The sequence below is a fragment of the Loxodonta africana genome, chromosome 7 (genome assembly GCF_030014295.1).
Source record: "Loxodonta africana isolate mLoxAfr1 chromosome 7, mLoxAfr1.hap2, whole genome shotgun sequence".
Lineage (NCBI taxonomy): Eukaryota > Metazoa > Chordata > Mammalia > Proboscidea > Elephantidae > Loxodonta > Loxodonta africana.
This window is the reverse complement of record NC_087348.1, coordinates 78,750,907-78,769,643: the sequence shown is the minus strand read 5'-3', so window position 1 is coordinate 78,769,643 and position 18,737 is coordinate 78,750,907. Positions and strand designations below refer to the sequence as shown.

Below are 18,737 nucleotides of genomic sequence, written 5' to 3'. Positions count from 1 at the left end.
TACACCTCGCGATATTCCAAGTGGTTCTGCTGGGATGGGAACCACTGTATGTCCGGGACTCTCTTCTGTGGGTCTGGGGACCTCATTCAGCCTGATGCTCAAAGATTTTGCTTTGGGAAGTGTAGACCGCAGACCCCTGGGACCGTGAGTTGTCTACCAGCATGCATCCCCTCTACCGGTTGCCTTGCAATGGATTCCGACTCATAGCTACCCTATGGGGCAGAGTAGAACTGCCACATCTTTCTATTCGGCTGACTGGCTGGTGGGTTCCAACCTCAGAGTATTCAGTTAGCAGCCAAGCTCTTTAATTACTGTGCCACCAGGCTTCTTGCATCCCCTCTAGTTCCCTTTTAAGGGTTCACAGCGGAGTTAGAGAACCCTCCCCTGTCCCAAGATGTAGGGCACAGTAGGTGGGCAGCACACAATGCTGCCTTAGAAGGTGAGAGAGGTATTTCAGCCTGAGCAAGGGCATATGCAAAATAACAGCGAGTGAAAGCACGAAATTCTCAGTTCAGCAAACATTTATTGAATTCCTCTTTACCAGCCCCTGAGCTTGGGCCTGGGGACACGAAGTTGAGTAGGACAAAATTCCAGTCTTCTAGGCACTAATGGTCTTGGAAAATGAGGCAAACGAACTGGCAATTTCAATACTATGTGGAAGTTACAATGCTAGAGGTAGGCAGAGGGTGTGCAGTGCAAGGGAAGAAGAGAGCTAACAACTGCTGCCTACTCCAGTGTGCCAGGCATTTCTTCTTCATTCTGTTTACTTATTCCCTGATGTTTCTGAGAGGCAGGTATTGATATCTCCACTTAACAGATGAGGAAACAGGCTCAAGGAGATAAACGTACTTGCTCAAGTCCTTGCACTAATATATAGCAGAACCGAGAATAAAACAGGTTTGATTTAAAAAAAATCTGAGACTTTTCTGCCATACCAAAATCACCTAATTGAGCCTCAGGGAACCAAAAATATTCACAAGAGAAGGTAACTTCGGGCTGAGTCTTGAAAGAATTCTGGAAATAAACCAGGCAAAGGAGTAAGTGCTAGGAACAGCCTGAGCAAAGGTGAGAGCATGGAAGTAGGGGTGGAGGTGGGGATGAGGGGGAAGGATAAACAATTTGTTACTCAGGCACAAATATCAAGGAACTGACGGGGTCTTGTGGGCTTTGATAAAAAGTCTGAATTTTATCCAGTAATCTTTGGAGGGTTTTTATCAAGTAAGTGATCTGATGGGATTTTCATTTTACTCTGGAAGATAATTTGGGGACGGACAAGGACACTGTTTTTGCAAAGGCCTCCTATGTTACCGAGGACAGAGAATATGACTCTAAGCTAGCGTAGTAGCAGCAGGGATGGAGAGAAGTAGGTGAGCTCTAGATATACTTAAGAAATACAATTGGCAGGACTTGTCGATTGATGCAAACATATTAAAAGGTAAAATCAGTAGGACTGGTTGATTGAAGGTGGTGGTGGTGGAGGTGAAGGAAATGAGTGTCTAGAATGACGCTTAGGTTTCTGGCTTGGTTGGAAGAAGCATAGTACCAGTCACCAAGAGGAAACAAAAGAGATGGAACGGTTTGGGGTTGGAATGGAGGGAGATGAAGTGTGTTGAGTATTACACATCTTGCATTTGAAGTATCAATCACTATTGGACAGAGAGTCTCACTTAGTGAGATGATGATGGCTATGGATGCCAATGATTTGTCCCAAGTGACAGAGGGTAGAGTATGAAGAGCAAAAGACTGAAGGTGGAGCAAAGACAAACACCAACATTCAATGAGTAAGCAAAGAGAAGTCCATGAAAGAGGAAGACAGGTGTGGTCAGAGAAGTTAAGTCCTGGAAGCTAAGGAAGGAGAGGGAGTGGGCAACTATGACAGAGAGCCCTAAAACAAAGATTGAGAAGTGTGCACTGGATGAAGCAGCAGGGAGGTCACTGTTTCTCAGTGAGCTCAGTGTCGTGGGAGGAGAGTAAAAGCTGAAAGCAGAGATCTCATTGCAATGGATTGAGGAGTGAACATGAAGTGAAACAGTGCACACAGTTAGTGTAGACAACCCTTTGGAAAAGCCTGGATGAAGAGAGAAGAGATGGGGAGTATGGGCACCCAAAAGTGCCAGTTATTGCATATTGCAGGGGAACTTGAGGCAGGAGTGTGAAGACCTGAGTATTGTGGAGCAGGGTAGGGTTGGGAGTCAAGTCCAGCTCACAGTATTGCAGGGTTAGGGAAGTAAGCTGTCTGTAGCAGTCAATGGTTGTGTGTTCAACGGGGCTCCCAACAGGGCAAAATAAGAGACCAAGCTACTGGCTGCACAGCAGGGGACAGGTCAGCTCTCCTAGCAGGAGAAGGTCAAGGGTTGAGTAGTGCCTTCAGCAGAGCTGGGAAGTTGGGTGTTCCCCAGCCTGTCACAGGATCCCAGCCAGGGCCAGAGCAAAACCCCTGACCTTGCACCTCTTCATCCAGACAGGACTCATGGCAGCCATGGGTCACCTAGGGAGGAAGTGGGCATCAGATCTGAACTTGGTGGTTCCAGTACTGCCAGATTGTACATCTTCACCCTGTACTCACATCCCAGAGGGTTCCCCACCCCATCAGAACTACCCCAAGTTTATCTCAGTATTCCTCATACTGGTATGAAAGCATCCACACCCTTCTCTACCCACTCACATCAAAGAGTCCTGCTCCATGCTGCTGGTAGAGCCTTGGATTGAGAAAGCCAAGAGGGGGGCGACCATTGAGGATTCTGTGCTCATTTACCAGGGATAGGAGTCCCCCAAACACTGGAGTGGAGGCCTGAAAGGGGTGAGGGTTCAAGTAGAGGCCAAGGGTTGTACGTGATTGGACTTACTGGATGGGGAGGATGTCTAATAGGATCAGAAATATCTGAGGAGTCAGGGTTCTGGGTACAAGGTCTTGGTGGTAGGGGGTGAGGACAGCTCCTGAGGGGGGATTTGCAGTCAGGCTGATTCTCACCGAGGTGCCAGACACCCATGGAATGGGCACGCTGTTGCTGACCACCCAGTAGCCATCAGAGAGTGCAGCCACATCTGGGTAGGCACGGCCACTGGCATTGAAGTAGCTAGATGGTGGCAGATGGGGGCTGGAGCTAAGAAACTGGGCTACAGCTTCCTCCTGAAAGGCATTGTTGCATGAGTATTGGCCGGTGGCCTGCCCAGAAATCTGCTGAACTCAGGGTCGCCCACCCAACTACCACCTACCTATCCACACAAACATACACGTACCTGATATGAAGGCCGTGGAAACACATTGCTGAAGCCACCACCACTGATATAGTCAACAATCTCATTTGTGACGCGGAAGGGATTCTGGAAGGATGTTCCTCCTACTGTAGTGACATAGGGGCTGAGGGCAGAAGACGGAACTCAGGTTGTAGGGGGACCCAAGGAGACCTCCAAGATGTGTGGGGATGAGCGAGTATGGCCTAGGTCTTGCTAGAGGGACTAGATTCCATAAGGCAGTGTGCATGGTTATAACTAAGAGGTTTGAGCCCTTATGGCATGGACTGAGGTGACTGTTCACACTTTTCTCTACAGAACACCCACCAAATCCTCCATTAAAATGCCTGGGGACTGGGGAGGAGGTGCACGGGGAGCTGTGTCTCACTCAGAAGACCTGGGGCCTGGGACCTACAGGAAGAGAGAGGAATATAGCAAGCAGGGAAGGTAAAGCTAAGGGCTGAATAACAGGAGAGCCTGGTGGAGTCAAGGCAAAGGTTCCAGATCGTGAAATCATGGCTGAAAGATCAATGGTCACAGGTAAGCGGTGGGCTAGGGTGCGTACCTGGAGGCAGGGAAGCTGGGACGGAACTGGTGTCTTCCAGAGACAGCCCAACACCCAGCCCCACTGTCACCTGGGAGAGAAACCAAGTTTAGTGCTCAGATTGATTGGTCAGAGCCTGGTCTGTGGGTTCAGAAGTCAGAGAGGAAATTCAGGTGTCAGTCATTACTGCAGGAGGTCAGAATTTAGAAGTCAGGTTGATGGTCCCTGTTGAGTATCTGAGTTCAGATTCCGAGTCAGAGATCAGGCTAGGGGTCACTGTGGGTCAAAGGTCCCAGGTTGGGTGAGTGAGGGGGTCTAAGTTTCGGGTAGGAGGTCACCTGAGGCAAAGAGCAGAGTGAGACCCCGGGCAGCAGCCTTCATGAGCTCGGTGTTGACCCGCTGGATGTAGGCACTGCTGAGGGAGTCCTCATCATCTCCGTAGCTCACAGTGTGCACATGTGGCAGGGCTGACTCATTACTGAGCAGGAGGAGCCACTGTAGGAAGGGCTCCTGCGCCTCATGCCGACCTGGATTTACGGGGGCAAGAAGCACAAGGGTAGCCATTGTAGGGCTGGCAGGATCTCCCTCCAGATCATGGGAGTCCCTTGAAGCAGCGGGGATCAACACCCACCCCGACCCTCGTCCCCACCAACCAATCCCCTTGGCAGTACCAGGGCTACTATAGACCCAGGTGGAGATGTTGGCACCAGCACTCATCAGGTACTCCACATCTAGACTGGCCTCAATTCCGGCCCGGCCTCGGCCCTGTTTTCCAACCACACGGGCTACTGATGCCTGATGTGCAAAGTTCCCACCAAAGAGGCGCATGAACTCGGCCAGGTCTGAGTCATGGAAGTACTGCTCCAGGAACTATGGAAGGAATCAGAGCAGGGATCGTGGGTCAGAGGGCACAGCCTCAAGGGTGGGGACTAGGGACACTGTGTATGATAAGGGATGAGAGCCCAGGGATTTGAGTCAGAGGGCAAGTCCCAGGGTGTAAGGTACTAAGGACACCTGGGATGGGGGCTGTAAGGACCTAGGTTTATCTGCATGGCTTACCTGGGCACAAGCCTGGCTGTTGTTGGTAGTGCCAGAGCCTACGTCTCGTGCTGTCAGGTTGTATCGCTCACGAATCACGGATGGGGTCACCCCCAGGTGCAGGCCAACAGTCCCTGTCACCTGTGGCTCAGGGCGTTGCCTCAGGGATGATGTTGGGGGAAAGCGGTGCAGCCCCCCCACTGTGGGGAGGGGTCAGGCTTGAGGAGGAGCTTTTATGGACTCCACCTCCCACTTTACCACCGACCCCACCCCAATCTCCCATGGCTTCTAAACTTTCCCAGCCCCTGACCCTACCTGCCCCAACCCCCACCAATCCCACTGGGTGTTACCAAAGTCCACATGGGGTGCCAAGGCCTGTGGGAGCTTGTAGGGATGTGGGGACCTTATGACATGGGTCTTTGCAGGTCCCCCCATATAGCGATGAAACTCAGCCCCAGAGAGCAGCAGTTCCGCCTGTCTGGAGGGCAGAGACCAGAGAAGGAGGTCAGAAAACATGGAACAGAGCAGACGAGGCCACTTGAGCATCACTGGGCAGTTGGTCATCTCCCCATGCATCAGACAGCTCCCATCTACAAGTGCCCAGCAAGCTCTTAGCTCCCTCCGTTTGAAGTGACTAGTCTCCTGCTAGGATGATTGGAACCCTCAATGGAGCAATCATGTCCTCTTACCTGACACTCAGCCAGCAAGTCAGAAAATCTTGTGTCCTCACTGAGTGGCAGCTCCGGGCTCCAGCTGCCAAGAGCCATTTTTGGACTGTGTGGAGGGTCAGTGGTGATGGCCGGACCAGCTCAGCCACATCCTCCAGGGTCAGGTATTTTCCTGCAGGGATTCAGGAGAGGCTCTTACCTTCACTCATTGCTTGCTCAAGTTGCTGTCTTTAAGTCCCAGCCAGGAGACATTAGGGCTTCCCAGGTGGCCTGGAGCAAGGTCTTAGGGATAAGCAGGAATCTTCCGAAAAAAGGAGGGCTGTACAAGTACAGGACATATTGGAGGAACAGGGGAAGAAAAGGCTGGAGAGACTTGGAATGACATAGCTACACCATAGTATGCATTACCAGGATAGTAAAAAACAAACGAGGCTAATAAATTAAAAATTCCATTTTAAGTTTATTTCCAATAAAACTTTTCAAACCTTTTGGAGCCAATTTATAAGATGGCATCTAATGTAGCTCAAATCTCCATATGTGTTGGTTTTAATCTTAATGTGATGGTGAGTCATTGTTTCCTGCATGGAGCCAGGTACACTAGTGCTCGCTTCCCGAGTGAGTCTGAGACTGCCTCTCCTCAGCGCTCCTCCCAGTTGTGATGGGCTTTGAACGGGGCAGGGCACAATCCAGCTTGACCATTAGAGATTGTTCTGGAGCAGAGTGGGGAGGGGAGGGGAGGAGACTGCAGATACCAGTCAGGGGGCTGGGCAGTAGTCCAGGTGGGAAATAAACAACTGAGTTGGTGGTAGAGGGGGATGGAGAGAAGTGACGGATCCAAAGGCTATTTAGGAATTGAAACCGGCAGCCTTAATGTCTGAACAGGGGAGGAAATGGGAAATAAGTGTATGGGAGAAACTTGAGATGACAAGCACCTACATGTACTAGATGCTATTCTCCATTTGTCTGGTAGCTGGTAAGTGGTAAAAAAAACAGAATTTGATTCCAGATCTGATACAAGCCTGTGCTCTTAACCACATCCACAACTTTTAGGTTTCTAGCCTGATGAACAGAAGTGGAAAGTTTGAGGGAAAGAGTATGCATTAGTTTTGGACAGTTAAGTTCCAGCTCGTTCTTCTATTCAGAAACTCTTCAATGACAGCCAAAACCACCTATCACTTCCTTTATAGGCACCGAGAGCATGACCCTGACATCACATGTACCATCCCATGCCTGGCCCAGATCTGTGTTCCTCCACCGCATCCCACATGTCACCCAGTCCCGGCAGGCACCAACCGTAACGAGGAGAGCTGGGATCCGACACAGCCTGCACCAGCTCTGAGAGTTTCTCCAGGTTCTGCTGTCTCAGGGCAAAGGTGAGACTCAGCTCTTCCCCGGGGTCCAAACGGCCCAGGGACACCCAGCCTGGGGGCAGCCTGCAGAGCAGCAGTCCAGGTTCAGGGGCATGGCCTTGGTTAGGGTGAGGATGGGAAATAGGGTTCATGGAAGTTTCAGAACTAGAGGCTGAGACCTTGTGTAGGCTCCCAGGGGCAGATATGGGTCACAGAGGTGAAAAGGTGGGGGACTGAGCTTGGGAACCTGGGGATGAAGCTATGGTGCGGGCTCCAGGAGCTGGTGAGGTGGTGAGGGAGGCTAGGACCAGGAACGTGGATGCAAGACAGGACACCGGGAAGGGGCGTTCAGTGTGAAGTCACTCACGTCCACCGCTGGTCGGGCTCAGGGCTATAACTGCATTTGCCAGCAACAATGAGGGCAAAGAGCCCTAAGAGGCTGTGGGGAGAGGCAGGAGGGTTTCAGCGGATACCAGGCTGTCATTGTTTCCCATCCCCCAACACACGCTCCTCCATCCCCCCTCGCGGACCCCCCTATTTTCTCACCAGGCTTGGAGTCTCATTCTGTCTTTCTGTCGACCTGCTGTCATGTGATGGATCACATGACTCCTATGTTCTTGCTCCACCACCACTCCCCCACCCCCAGCTTACTGACGTGCTGGCTCCTCCCTCGGATGGGTGGTTCTGAATGCTAGGAAACCGGTGCCATTTGGTTTCTCCCTCTCTGGCCTGCCAAACATGGGTAAACCCAGAGCTCCCCACTAGGACTCCCCCAAGTCCTGTGTGGCACAGTAATGGAAATCACTACAAGGTGTAGGGGACCTGGGTTCTCCCTAGCTGTATATCAGGGAGAGTAATTTCACCTCTCTGAGCTTAGGTCTCTTCATTTGTAATACAGACACTATTATATTAAAACTGACCCGCCTCACAGGGTTACTGTGAAAATTCACACTGAGAAAAAGTCGGCAGATGGCTCAGCAGAGAGCCTGACACAGCAAAGGCTCAACAAACGTGAGCTCTTATTACAGTGTGGATACACAGCGGCCCAAGAAAAGCAAATAAACCACTTAGCTGCTCTTTTATCTCCCCTGCCCTCCAGGTCTGGAGCTGGTCATCCCCAAGATCCCTTCGCACCCAGCCAGTACCTCTAGCTCCATGACACAATGAATCCCCTGCTGGCTGCCTTCTCCCAGGTCTCCTGCACATTTTAGAGGGAAAGATTGTCAAGAAGTATGATGGTCAATCTCAGACTAGGCTCCTGAGCTCCAGTGCCACCCCTACATTAGATGCCACCAGTGTCCATCACAGCCCTATGGTTCCCAAGGTGCCCACTTCCAATCATCTCCCTGCCCCTATGACCCCACAGAACAGAATCGGAGACTGAATACAAACTGCAGTTTATTAAGGCTCCAGAGTGAGAATTGGCACTTGGTTCTGGGCACGGGCAGGGGCAGGGATGTTAGCGGAACCCAAAGGAGCTGGGCCCAAACAGGTTGGAAGGACCTCCCCTGCCCCCCTACTCGCAAATAAATAAAGTCTCAGCTCTGTTCCAGGGTGCTGGCACAGGGCAGGAAGCTGTCAGGGAGAACCCAGGGCTGCTGCCTCCTTCATATTCCCCCTCCCACCCCAACACTGGATCTGGCCCCAGGTCAGTGCCCCAACAGGGCCTCTCTGGTGCTGGTGCTCTGAGTGGCTGGATGTGGGACCTGCCCCACTGGATGAGTTTGGGTTGGGGGTCTGGGGCCTGAGGATGGCCTCCCCTGTGGCCAATCACGATCCGAGGCTGCCCGGGGCAGGCTCAGAGTGGGGCCTGCATTGGGGACACTGTGCGCATCCCAGGTCGGGGCCCAGCCTGGGCCACAGCTAGATGTGCAGCTCTGTGTCATCAGGCGGCTCCAGGCCAGATTCTGAGCTGAGTGCCGAGGCTGAGGGGCCCTGGGCCACCCCAAATGGTGAGACAACAGGTGAGCGAGCAGCCAGAGGAGACAGCGAGGGTGAGAAGCTAGGGGACATGGCAGCTGAGGACAGGGAGCCTTCATGGCTGATGGGGGAGCGGTGAGAGGCTGGTGGGAAGATGGCCCGTGCTGCAGCTGTGCTGGCTGGCTTAGGTGGCACTGACTTGGCCCCTGGGTGGGCCACAGCGGTGATGAGGGGTGGTGGGTCAATACGGGGAGCTGGGGGACATGGCCGAGCTTCATCCTTGAGCCGGGCAATCTCTGTGAAGACACTGGCCAGTGGCTGGAACTGAGGGCACCAGCTCAGCAGGTAGTCCCAGTTATAGCTGCCTCGGAGCTCCTCCTCGCCAGCCACAATGGCTGTCAGTGCACCTGCCACGCACGGCTTGCCATCTGCTGGGAAGCCATAGTCCCCGGTGGGTGCGGGGCTCAGGCCACAGCCCCCCAGGAATGCTGTGGCGGTGGCTGGGGGCCCCTCCTCTCGGTACAGAGTGGCTCCTGTGCCTGGCAGCAGCAGCCCTGCCTTGCGGCCCTTATACCACGTGTCAGGGGCAGGGGGCTCACAGGATGTGTCACTCAGTCCATCTGCATCCTGCTGGATGCCCGAGTCGGGACCACGGGCAGCCAGGGAGGAGGCCACACTGGCCACACGGGGGAACTCATTGATCATGCGGATCTCATCATCCTCGGCAGCCTCTGCTGAGCCTCGGCCACTTGAATGTGAAGGGTCCAGGGAGCCACCACGGGGGTAGGGTCCTCCAGCTCCTGGTCCACCATAGCTGGGGAGAGTCTGGTGATACAGGTGCTCTGAAGGAGGTGGGCTGGGTGGCTCTCGGCCCAGCTTCTGCAGGGAGCCACTGGCCAGGGGTGCTGCCTGGGACATTGGGCCAGGGGCTGTCTCAGCCTTGCGATTTCGTGCCCGCACCAACCCAAGGACCAGGGCTGCCAGTGCAAGCACCACCACAACTCCCAGAGAGGCTGCCACAGCCCCCACCAATAGCAGGTTGAGGTCAGGTGCTAGGCCCAGGGCAGTGTGGGTGATATCCACCGTCACAGGCACTGTGGCACTTCGAGAGGCAGGCAGCGGCCCCCGTGCCACCACCTCCAGCCTCATTTCCCGAGGTGCCTCACGCCGGGTCCGGCCCCCACCCCCAGAGGTGCCCGTCCCACTGCCTGGTGCCCGGCTGTCCACCCGCAGGTACAGGGCACCTGTAGTCTGATTGATACCAAAATAGGGGGAAGAGGTGGCAAGGGAATAGAGCACCAGACCGTCGGCACCCCCATCCTCGTCTGTAGCCTGCACATGACCCAGGCTGTGACCACGCCGGGCACCTTCTGGCACTTGGAAGTGGAAAGCTGGAGCCAGGAATACGGGATCATACTCATCCTCACCAGTCACCAGCACTGACACGGTGACTGAGGCTGACAGATTCCCAGCATCAGCAGCCCCCACCAGCAGCCGAAAGCTTCCTGTGTGCTCATAGTCAAAGGGCACTCGTGCCCTCAACTCCCCTGTTGAGCTATTCAGGGCAAATGCCTCCCAGCCCTCAGGTCCCGGCCCGGCCTCCAACAGGCTGTAGCGGAGCCTCCCAAAAGCCCCAGCATCTCTATCAATTGCATGCAGAGTGGTGACAAGAGTGCCTGGAGGCTGGTTCTCTGCCAGGCTGGTGCTGAGCAAGCTCAGTGGGAAAGCTGGGCTGTGGTCATTCACATCCTCGACCTCGATTGTCACCGGTGCCAGAGCAAAGTGTGCCCCAGCTGGGTCAGCAGCCTGGACTACAAGTTGATGTCGAGCCTGGGTCTCACAGTCCAGGGGGCGGGCCAAGTGCAAGGCCCCTGTGCTCTCATCCAGCTCAAAGAGCCCCAAAGGGTCACCTGAGCTAAGGGTGAAACGCACGAGGCCATGAGGACCAGGGTCGGCGTCGGAGGCCTCCACATGCAGCAGTTCAGCTCCAACAGGTGTGTCCTCGGGTACCGCCATGTGGTAGGATGCTCTGGTGAAGACAGGTGGATTGTCGTTGACGTCCAGCACAATGACAGTGACTGGCACTGCTGAGCTGCGAGGTGGCTGTCCCCGGTCAGCTGCAGCCACTGTTAGATTATACTGGGTCATGCTCTCAAAGTCCAGAGGCTCGAGCAGCACCAGGCAGCCCAGTGCTTGGGGACCTGGTCCACCACCCTCCCCAGCCTCAGCTAGCCGGGGCTCCAGCTGGAAGACTCGGCCCCGGTTGCCACTGACGATGCTATAGTCCACAGCAGCATGGGTGCGGCTCCCGTCAGCATCTGTGGCCTCCAGGGTAAGTAGGGTGGAACCAGGGGGCAGGTCTTCAGTCACAGCCACTCGGTAGTGTGGCAATGTGAAGCTCGGGGTGTGGTCATTCTGGTCCTGCAGCTGTACATACACTGTGGCTTGTGCTGCCCGGCCGGGTGTCCCATGGTCTCGCGCTTCCAGTACCACGTCCACCACTCCTGGTCCCTCCTGGCCCAAGTCTACTGTTCCCACTGTTATGAACAAGGTCCCTGAGATGAGAAGGGAATGGAAAGAAATAAATAGGCATTCAGCAGAGGCTGTGGGGGAGGAAAGGAGTGACCCTCCAGGGTCTAGGAAACAGCCTCTGTGTCAGAAGACCATGGAATGGCCTCTAGGACTCAAAGTTCAGGGAATGACTTTTAGTCATGCAGTCAGGAAAGGGCTTACAGTTGAGACAGAGGAGTAGAAATGTCCTCCCTAGGTCAGATACAGGGGTTAACAGTTTGGGCAATAAATTATAGAAATGAGGTCAGAATATGGCCCAACATGGTAAAAATTTAGGGTCAGATCCTAGGAAAGACGCACCGTTGTTGGGGTCAACACTGAAGCCCTCATCAGGGGAAGCCAGGTGGTAGGAGATGAGACCATTGGCACCTGAGTCCCGGTCAGTGGCAGAGACAGACAGAATGGCACTGCCTGGGGGTGTATGCTCAAGCAGGGTCACCTGGAGTGTGAGGAAAAGTGTTTGTGGTCAAATTGTCCAGCTGCCCTGGCCCCACTTAGCTTATGCTCTGGAGCTTGGCCCCATGAGCCTCCAGCATGGAGTCCACCTCCTTAATGTTCAAATGAGAATTGTCCCCCTTCCTCCCTTTCTGTGCACAGGATGCAGAACTTGGACACAGTTCACCTGGAGAACTTGGAGTGGCTGGTCTTAGAAGGGACCCTCCTATCTCCAGAGCGCCATCCATAGGTCAGCTCCAAAGTCCAGCCCACCCCAGCTGCTTCTAGCCTGGTCACTTCCACTCAATGGGAGCAACTCTGGGCCCAGGTGTGGGGATGTCCGGGGGCATTGGTACCTGGTAGAGGCTCTGCGAGAAGGCAGGTGCATTGTCATTGACATCCTCTACAAACACTGTGAGGTTGGCGCGGCCCTCATGAGGCCCATCATGCGCCAGCAGCTGCAGGTAGTAGTGGTTATGCTGCTCAAAGTCCAGGGGGCCTGTGAGGGAGACGCGGCCCCCATAGCGGCCAACACTGAAGGGGTGCTGGCGGCCAGATGGGTTCAGCACATACCACAACACTGGTCCCGAGTCCACGTCATTCCCTGTCACCTGTGCAATCTCTGAGCCCAGTAGTGCATCTGCAACACAACAACACATGGGACAAGTGTGTTTGGCAAGTCCAAGGTGCCCCCTGAGCCCAAGGGTAGAGAACCATGTCTCCCTGCCACCCTTTGTACCTCTCACTTTACCCAGCCCTCACCTTCTGGCACTCGGAGCTCCCACGGCTGGGGGATGGTGGGGCGATTGTCGTTGGTGTCGATGACCATCACCGTCAGCGTAGCTGAGCCCACTAGGGCTGGGCTTCCTCTGTCTGTGGCCATTAGTACAAGCCTGGGCACAGATTACAATCAGGGGTAGGGGTAGTGCCTAGGGATGGGGGAATCCTGAGCAGGGCTAGGAGGACTCAGTTCAGAACTGAGCTTGAAGCTGAGAGGACTCAGAGCAGGGCCTAGGGATTAGGGGGGATTTAAGGCTGGGCTTGGAACTTGACAGATCACAGGATGGGGTCTTGGGGTCTATGGACCCAGGCCTCACCGTGTTTCGGCCCAGATCTCACGATCCAGGATGGCTGTGGTAGTGATGGTGCCTGTGGCAGGGTCTACATGGAACAATCCCCGTGCTGGCTGGGATGCGGCCAGGCTGTAGGAGATCTGTCCACCAGAGCCTTGATCCAGGTCATTTGCCTCCACCTGATGGGGTAGGAGGCTGCTAGGCACTGGCCTGGCCACAGAAAACTCCTACCAGCCCTTGTCCCATGCTCCCATCACACCCCACACCTGTAGCAGGGGCCCCTCCAAAGGCCGGGACTCGGGTAGGAAGGCCACATAGTGAGGCTGCAGGAAGCGGGGAGCATTGTCATTGGCATCTTGCAGCGTCACAGTCAGCACTGAGAAGGCAAAGGCTCCTCCACTCTCTGCCTGCAGCACCAGTCGCAGCCGTGGGCTTGCCTCAAAGTCCAGCCCCTCTGCCAAGCGAACTGTGATGGCTCCTGAGGAAGAGGCCAAATATATAAGTGACAGCCTGCTTGCTTGCCTTGGAGTCTCCCTCCCTGGGGCTCCTCACTTAAGGGCAGCCCCTCCCCATCAGAGCCTCCTCTGGTCCAAAGAATCTGTTCCCCCTCAGGAGCCTGTCCTATCACAGAGTTCCCTGCTCCTGCCCCTTACCTGTGCTAGGCTGTATTGAGAATATCCCCTTCTCATTCCCACTGAGAATGCTGTAGGTGATTGGTCCATTTGAGCCCCCTGCATGGACAGCCTTGGGGGAGACAATGGGGGTCCCTGCAGAGAACATATTGGTTGGACTGTGAGCAATGGACTGGGGGACCTTGGGAGATATTTCAGTGAGTAACCCCAGATCATCCAGGGATACACAGCTGGGGGATATGGCAGGAGACCCACCTGGTGGTGCATTCTCACGGAGCATGGCCTCACTATTAGCCCGGGGAAAGCGGGGTCCACGTTCAGATTCTCCTTGCAGCCCAACAACAACCACACCAGTGGCAGAGCGAGCTGGGCGTCCAAGGTCAGTGGCCACAATGAAGAGGACACGATCCCGGGGGCCCAGGGCTGCAGGGGAGCGGGCCACACGGATTTCACCAGTGTAAGAGTCCACAGTGGTGCCAGGTGGTGGCATGCCTGCCAGCCGGTATAGGATGGAGGCATTGGCGCCAGCGTCACGGTCTTCAGCTCGCAGTGTGGCCAGAGCCAGGGTGGGGGTGCTGAGGCTGGGGCCTGGGCGGGGCAGGCGCAGTCGTAGGGGACTGGTGGGGAAGGTGGGTATGTGGTCATTTACGTCACGCACAGTGATGGTGACAGGCACTGTGGTGCTCAGGGGCCCAGCGGCTGCACCATCCACTGCACTCACAGAAAAGGCATAGCTGGGACACTGCTCTCGATCCAGCGCCGCAGCTGTCCGCAGCTCCCCAGAGCCTGGCTCCAGCAGGAAGGCTCCTGCTGCACCTGCACCCAGGTAGTAGGTCACACGGCCGTTGGGACCCTCATCAGGGTCATGAGCCTGTAGCTGCAGCAGCAGGGTCCCCGCAGGGGCATCCTCGGGCACCTCCACAGAGTAGGCTGGCACAGGGAAGGCTGGTGCATGATCATTGGCATCTAGCACTGTCACTGTCACAAGCAGAGTGGCACTGAGAGCTGGCTGGCCTCCGTCCCGGGCCTCTATCTTGAGCTGGAACACTGGCTCCACCTCCCGGTCTAGTGACCTCATGGTGCCGAACTCCCCAGAAGCTACATCTAGGACAAAGGCTCCTGATGGGTCTCCATCTGCAGAGAAAGGCAGCCCATTGAGGTGGAGGTGATATATAGTGAATAGCAGAGAAAAGGAGGGAGAGAAACTGAGAGAAAGGTAGAGAAAACAAACAAACAAAGAAAAAAAGACAAAAAGGAAAAGAAAGAGAAACCCAGAATATAAAGACAATGTAAAGCTGCTATTCTCAGACTGATCTGGGGACCCCTGGGAATCTCTGAGACCCTTTCAAGGAGTCCATGAGATCAGAACTATTAGTAACACTAAGACATTATATGCCTTTTCCATTCTCATTATCTCACAAATGTACAGTGAAGTTGTCCAGATGCTATTGATGTGACGACATCATCACTCAGATGCTTATGTACTCTTTGTGTTTTCTAGAATATTCTAGGTAGTAGGCTTCAAATATAAATATGTGTGTTTTTAGAGATTCACTCAGTTTATGCTCTTACTAGGTATCTTTAGTTATATCTGCTATAATATCTGCAACCTCACTATTGTCCAGTAAGTTATTTGACATTCTTGTGCTTTCTTATGCCTATGCAGAAACATGGTAAATATTTCACTGGCTTGTTTTGCAATGATACTTTAAAGTTTTCTGTTTTAATATTGAATACTGTAAATATTGATAAACATAACCCACATAAAAGCTTTTTACAGTTCTCAATAATTCTTAAGAATTTTAATAGGTCCTAAGACCAAAAAGTTTGAGAATGACCGTCCTACAGAGAAAGACAAATGAGAGTGAAAAAGAAAGGAATGGGAAAATAAAAGGAGACTTAAAGGGACACAAAAAGCTGGAGAGCCACAGAAAGAGATACCCAGAGACACAAAATATATGTGTGAAACAAAAAGAAGAGGAAGACACAGAAAGGGGGAAAAGAAGACCCAGACACACTGAAGCTGACAGAAGCCAACAAGAAGCAAGAAGAGGACAAGATCAGGGAGAGAGGGTGCTGGCGTAGTGGATGTAGGACGGTTCTCACCTAGGATGTGGTACTGCAGCTGCCCATTGGCTCCCACATCGGGGTCAGAAGCCCGCAGTGTGGTAAGTGTCTGGGGGTCCTGGCCCTCAGGCACCTCCAGAGAAAGATGGGCACTCCCAAAGGTTGGGGCATGGTCATTCTCATCCTCCACAACCACTCGTACTCTGACATGGGTCAACAGAGGAGGTGAGCCCCTGTCCCGAGCATACACTGTGAGGAAGCAAAATCAGTGAGATCTAGCCTGCTTCCATTTCATGGGGAAACCCATACTACATAGAGTTCATACACGTTCACAAGGTACACACAAAACCCAGACAATGTCCACCTCTCTACATCCCCCAGGCACACTGGTATCTATGTGTATAAGTAAACATAAACATAACCGTGTCAGAAAATGTTCTTTCCCTTCTTGCACCCCACGTTTGGTGCATGTACGACGTATCTCGGATTAGTGGTGTTGTGACAGAAAAGGCACTAAATGAGGTATCAAAAGATCTGAGCCTGAGTCCCCGACCTGCCACTCCAAAATGTGTTTGCTTGAGCAAGTTGCTTAACTTTTCTGACACTCAATATAGTCTGAGGGAATCTTAGAGGAGGACAGCTATGACATTATGCACTTGAGAGTTTGTGAGGTCACAGTGGTGACCTTGAAATCAGTTCATCTTGCACTCTGCCAAACTCTTGACTCACCAAAACCCCTCCAAAAAAAAAAAAAAAAGAAAATCATTGCTGTAAAGGCAGTCCTGACTCACGGCGACCCTACATATTACAGAGTAGAACTAAGCTCCACTGGTTTTCTTGGCTGTAATCTTTACAGAAGCAGATCACCAGACCTTTCTTTCGTGGCACTGCTGGGTGGATTTGAACCTCCGATCTTTCAGTTCGTAGCCAAAAGCAAACCATTTATACCACCCAGAGACCCTGACTCTCCAAAAAAGGGGTCCAAAAATATAACAGGAGCTGTGCTGTAATAGATGGAAGCCTCTAGAAGGTAGTAATTTGGGGTTCTGTCCATGTAACACTGGTGCTTACAACATCTCCCACCCTTGTGGTTCCTATCAACCTGTACCTGTCAGATTAATCTCTTCCTGTTCCTCCCGATCCAGGACCCGAAGAGTCCTGAGAACTCCAGTGTCTGGGTCCAGGGAGAAACTTTCTCCTGAGACACCTCCATAAGTCACTTGCCCGTTGGCCCCTGAAGAAAAGCAGCATGAAGGAAGATTCAGAGGATAAATATACCTTTCTTGCCCCAGAGCATCCTCTCAATTCATCCCTGGGGTCTTACCCAGGTCTGGGTCTGTTGCTCGAAGAGTGAGTAGAGACGTGCCAGGCGGGCTGTTCTCACGCAAGAGGACCCTGTATTCCTGCTGCTGGAAAGCTGGTGCCTCGTCATTGACATCGGCGACACTGACAGTCAAGAGCTGCGTGGCTGAGCGCGACGGGGAGCCGTGGTCTGAGGCCACTACCGTCAGGACATGTTCAGCTCGTTGCTCACGGTCCAGAGGCCGCACCACGGACAGCGCTCCTAGGTGAGCGTGAGGGCAGATTGGAAGAAAACCTAAATACTCCCTCCACATCATACTTCCCTCGCTGCCACCCCCCACCCCCACCCCAGCTCTCACCAGTGCTTGAATGTAGCCTGAAGTGGCCATCCCCGCCAGACGCCAAGCGATACGACACGCGTGCCGCCTCGCCCAAGTCCAGGTCCCGGGCTACCACGTGCAGTGCCACGTGCCCAGGAGGCTGATCTTCGGGGAGGCGCACCCGTGAAGGCGAAGCAAAGACAGGTGCGTTGTCATTCTCATCCGTGACAAACACACGTGCGGATACTCGCGCTGCACGTCGGCGGCTGGCATTGGCAGGCCGGTCGGTCGCTTCCACTAGCAGCAGGAGCGCGGGTGTGGTCTCCCGGTCCAGGCCACGAGGAGCGCTGAGCGCCCCGGTGCGTGCGTCCAGGCGAAGTGCCGGCGCAGGCGGCTCCTGACGCAGCAGGCGGTAGCGCACGTCGCTGTTTGGACCCGGGCCGTCCGCGTCCGACGCGCGGAAAGTGTACAGCGCCACGCCGGGCTCGGGGTTCTCCGGTAACGCTAGCGCCAGCGGGTCGCGCGCGAAGGCGGGCGCGTGATCGTTCTCGTCCTGCACGCGCACCTGCACTCTCAGCAGCCGCGCGCCCGCACCGCCCGGTCCCTCGGCGCGCACCGTGAGCGCGCGCCACGCCGGGCCCGCCTCGAAGTCCAGGGGCCGGACCAGGTACAAGCGCCCTGAGGCCGCGTCCAGCGCGAAGGTGCCCTCGGGGTCGGCACCGCCCACCAGTGTGTAAGTGAGCGCGCCCACCCCTGTCGGCTCTGGAGGAGCCACCGAGCCTAACAGGGAGCCGGGCTGTAGCCCTTCGGCTGCTGTCACCGTCAGCACTACAGGCACCGGTGCCGCAGGGTCCGGCTCAGCGGAATCCGGTAGGGGCTCAGCAGAGCGAGCCGAGGGAAGCACCTATGGTGGAAGGATGGAATCGGGGACTCATGTAAAAGGGGGTATGGACTGGCCCACTGGGTAGGAAGAAAGAGTGGTCACAATGACCTGCATAGACGGCTCAAGAACCCCAGGAAACTGGAGCTACTGGAGCGGGTCCACAGCGGTGGGGAAGAAGCGGGCAGACTGTAGGAAGAGCAGCCATACCTGCACCAGCAGTTGGAGGCTGGCACTTCGAGGGGGACTGCCTTGGTCATGGGCGCTCAGCGTCAGCACGTAGTGGGGCCTCTCTGCTCGGATCAGGGGTGCTGCGGTGAGCAGCTCCCCGGAGTGTGGGTGCAGGGAGAAGAGCTCTGCGCCAGGGCCTAGGAACGGGCAGAGCAAGGGTGAGGGCTGGGTTCCAGAGCCAGGCAGTCCATGAGGGCATACCATCACCCACCAGCTCTCTTCTCTCCAACCCCCATACCTGTTAGTGTGTACAGGATGGTTCCATTCTCCCCCTCATCTGGATCCTTGGCTTGCAGAGTCGTCACCAGTGTTCCTGGCAGCACACCGTCTGGTACCTGTGGGGACACAACTCACCTACATTGTCTCCTTCCCATTCTTGAGACAACTCAGGATGGAGTTCCCATCACCTGTGGGCAGGCACAGTCCCTTTTTTGCTCTCACACATATCCTAGGAAGCAGCCTCTCCTCCCTAC

General features: G+C 54.5%; 2 protein-coding genes and 1 long non-coding RNA gene across 4 annotated transcripts in view; 1 reads left to right on the top strand and 2 right to left on the bottom strand.

Moving 5' to 3' along the window:
- Nucleotides 1-503: 503 nt before the first annotated feature.
- On the bottom strand, nucleotides 504-7,454 carry TPP1 (tripeptidyl peptidase 1). Its single transcript, XM_010592264.3, has 13 exons — nucleotides 7,380-7,454; nucleotides 7,201-7,272; nucleotides 6,778-6,917; nucleotides 5,506-5,656; nucleotides 5,167-5,294; nucleotides 4,838-5,016; nucleotides 4,450-4,648; nucleotides 4,117-4,305; nucleotides 3,800-3,869; nucleotides 3,241-3,361; nucleotides 2,972-3,130; nucleotides 2,666-2,791; nucleotides 504-2,488 (listed from the first exon to the last, which is right to left on the bottom strand). The coding sequence occupies exons 1-13, from the start codon at nucleotides 7,421-7,423 to the stop codon at nucleotides 2,348-2,350; spliced, it is 1,719 nt and encodes a 572-aa protein (XP_010590566.2). The 5' UTR covers nucleotides 7,424-7,454; the 3' UTR covers nucleotides 504-2,347.
- On the top strand, nucleotides 3,357-9,344 carry LOC135231703 (uncharacterized). The gene is made up of 2 exons (XR_010322465.1): nucleotides 3,357-3,774; nucleotides 6,672-9,344. It is a non-coding gene; the product is annotated as an uncharacterized LOC135231703 (long non-coding RNA).
- The window catches only part of DCHS1 (dachsous cadherin-related 1), a 64,301-nt gene continuing 54,039 nt past the window's right edge, over nucleotides 8,476-18,737 (bottom strand). For both annotated transcript variants that reach the window (XM_064288512.1, XM_064288513.1), the window contains 14 exons: nucleotides 18,503-18,599; nucleotides 18,244-18,401; nucleotides 17,193-18,057; nucleotides 16,856-17,095; nucleotides 16,640-16,765; nucleotides 15,571-15,780; nucleotides 13,720-14,598; nucleotides 13,486-13,599; nucleotides 13,099-13,310; nucleotides 12,857-13,011; nucleotides 12,522-12,652; nucleotides 12,116-12,399; nucleotides 11,625-11,763; nucleotides 8,476-11,308 (listed from right to left, as the gene is read on the bottom strand). In XM_064288512.1, the coding sequence (XP_064144582.1) occupies nucleotides 8,697-11,308; nucleotides 11,625-11,763; nucleotides 12,116-12,399; nucleotides 12,522-12,652; nucleotides 12,857-13,011; nucleotides 13,099-13,310; nucleotides 13,486-13,599; nucleotides 13,720-14,598; nucleotides 15,571-15,780; nucleotides 16,640-16,765; nucleotides 16,856-17,095; nucleotides 17,193-18,057; nucleotides 18,244-18,401; nucleotides 18,503-18,599 (6,222 nt within the window). In that variant the 3' untranslated portion in view covers nucleotides 8,476-8,696. The remainder of the gene's footprint in view (nucleotides 11,309-11,624; nucleotides 11,764-12,115; nucleotides 12,400-12,521; nucleotides 12,653-12,856; nucleotides 13,012-13,098; nucleotides 13,311-13,485; nucleotides 13,600-13,719; nucleotides 14,599-15,570; nucleotides 15,781-16,639; nucleotides 16,766-16,855; nucleotides 17,096-17,192; nucleotides 18,058-18,243; nucleotides 18,402-18,502; nucleotides 18,600-18,737) is intronic.

Excerpts from the sequence above, each read along its gene's own strand:
- TPP1 (XM_010592264.3), bottom strand. The coding sequence starts at position 7,423 with ATGACAGCAGGTCGACAGAAAGACAGAATGAGACTCCAAGCCTG. Across the intron at positions 7,273-7,379 it reads AGAATGAGACTCCAAGCCTG|CCTCTTAGGGCTCTTTGCCC; the intron begins GTGAGAAAATAG and ends CTCTCCCCACAG. Across the intron at positions 3,362-3,799 it reads CCCAGCTTCCCTGCCTCCAG|CCCCTATGTCACTACAGTAG; the intron begins GTACGCACCCTA and ends TTCTGCCCTCAG.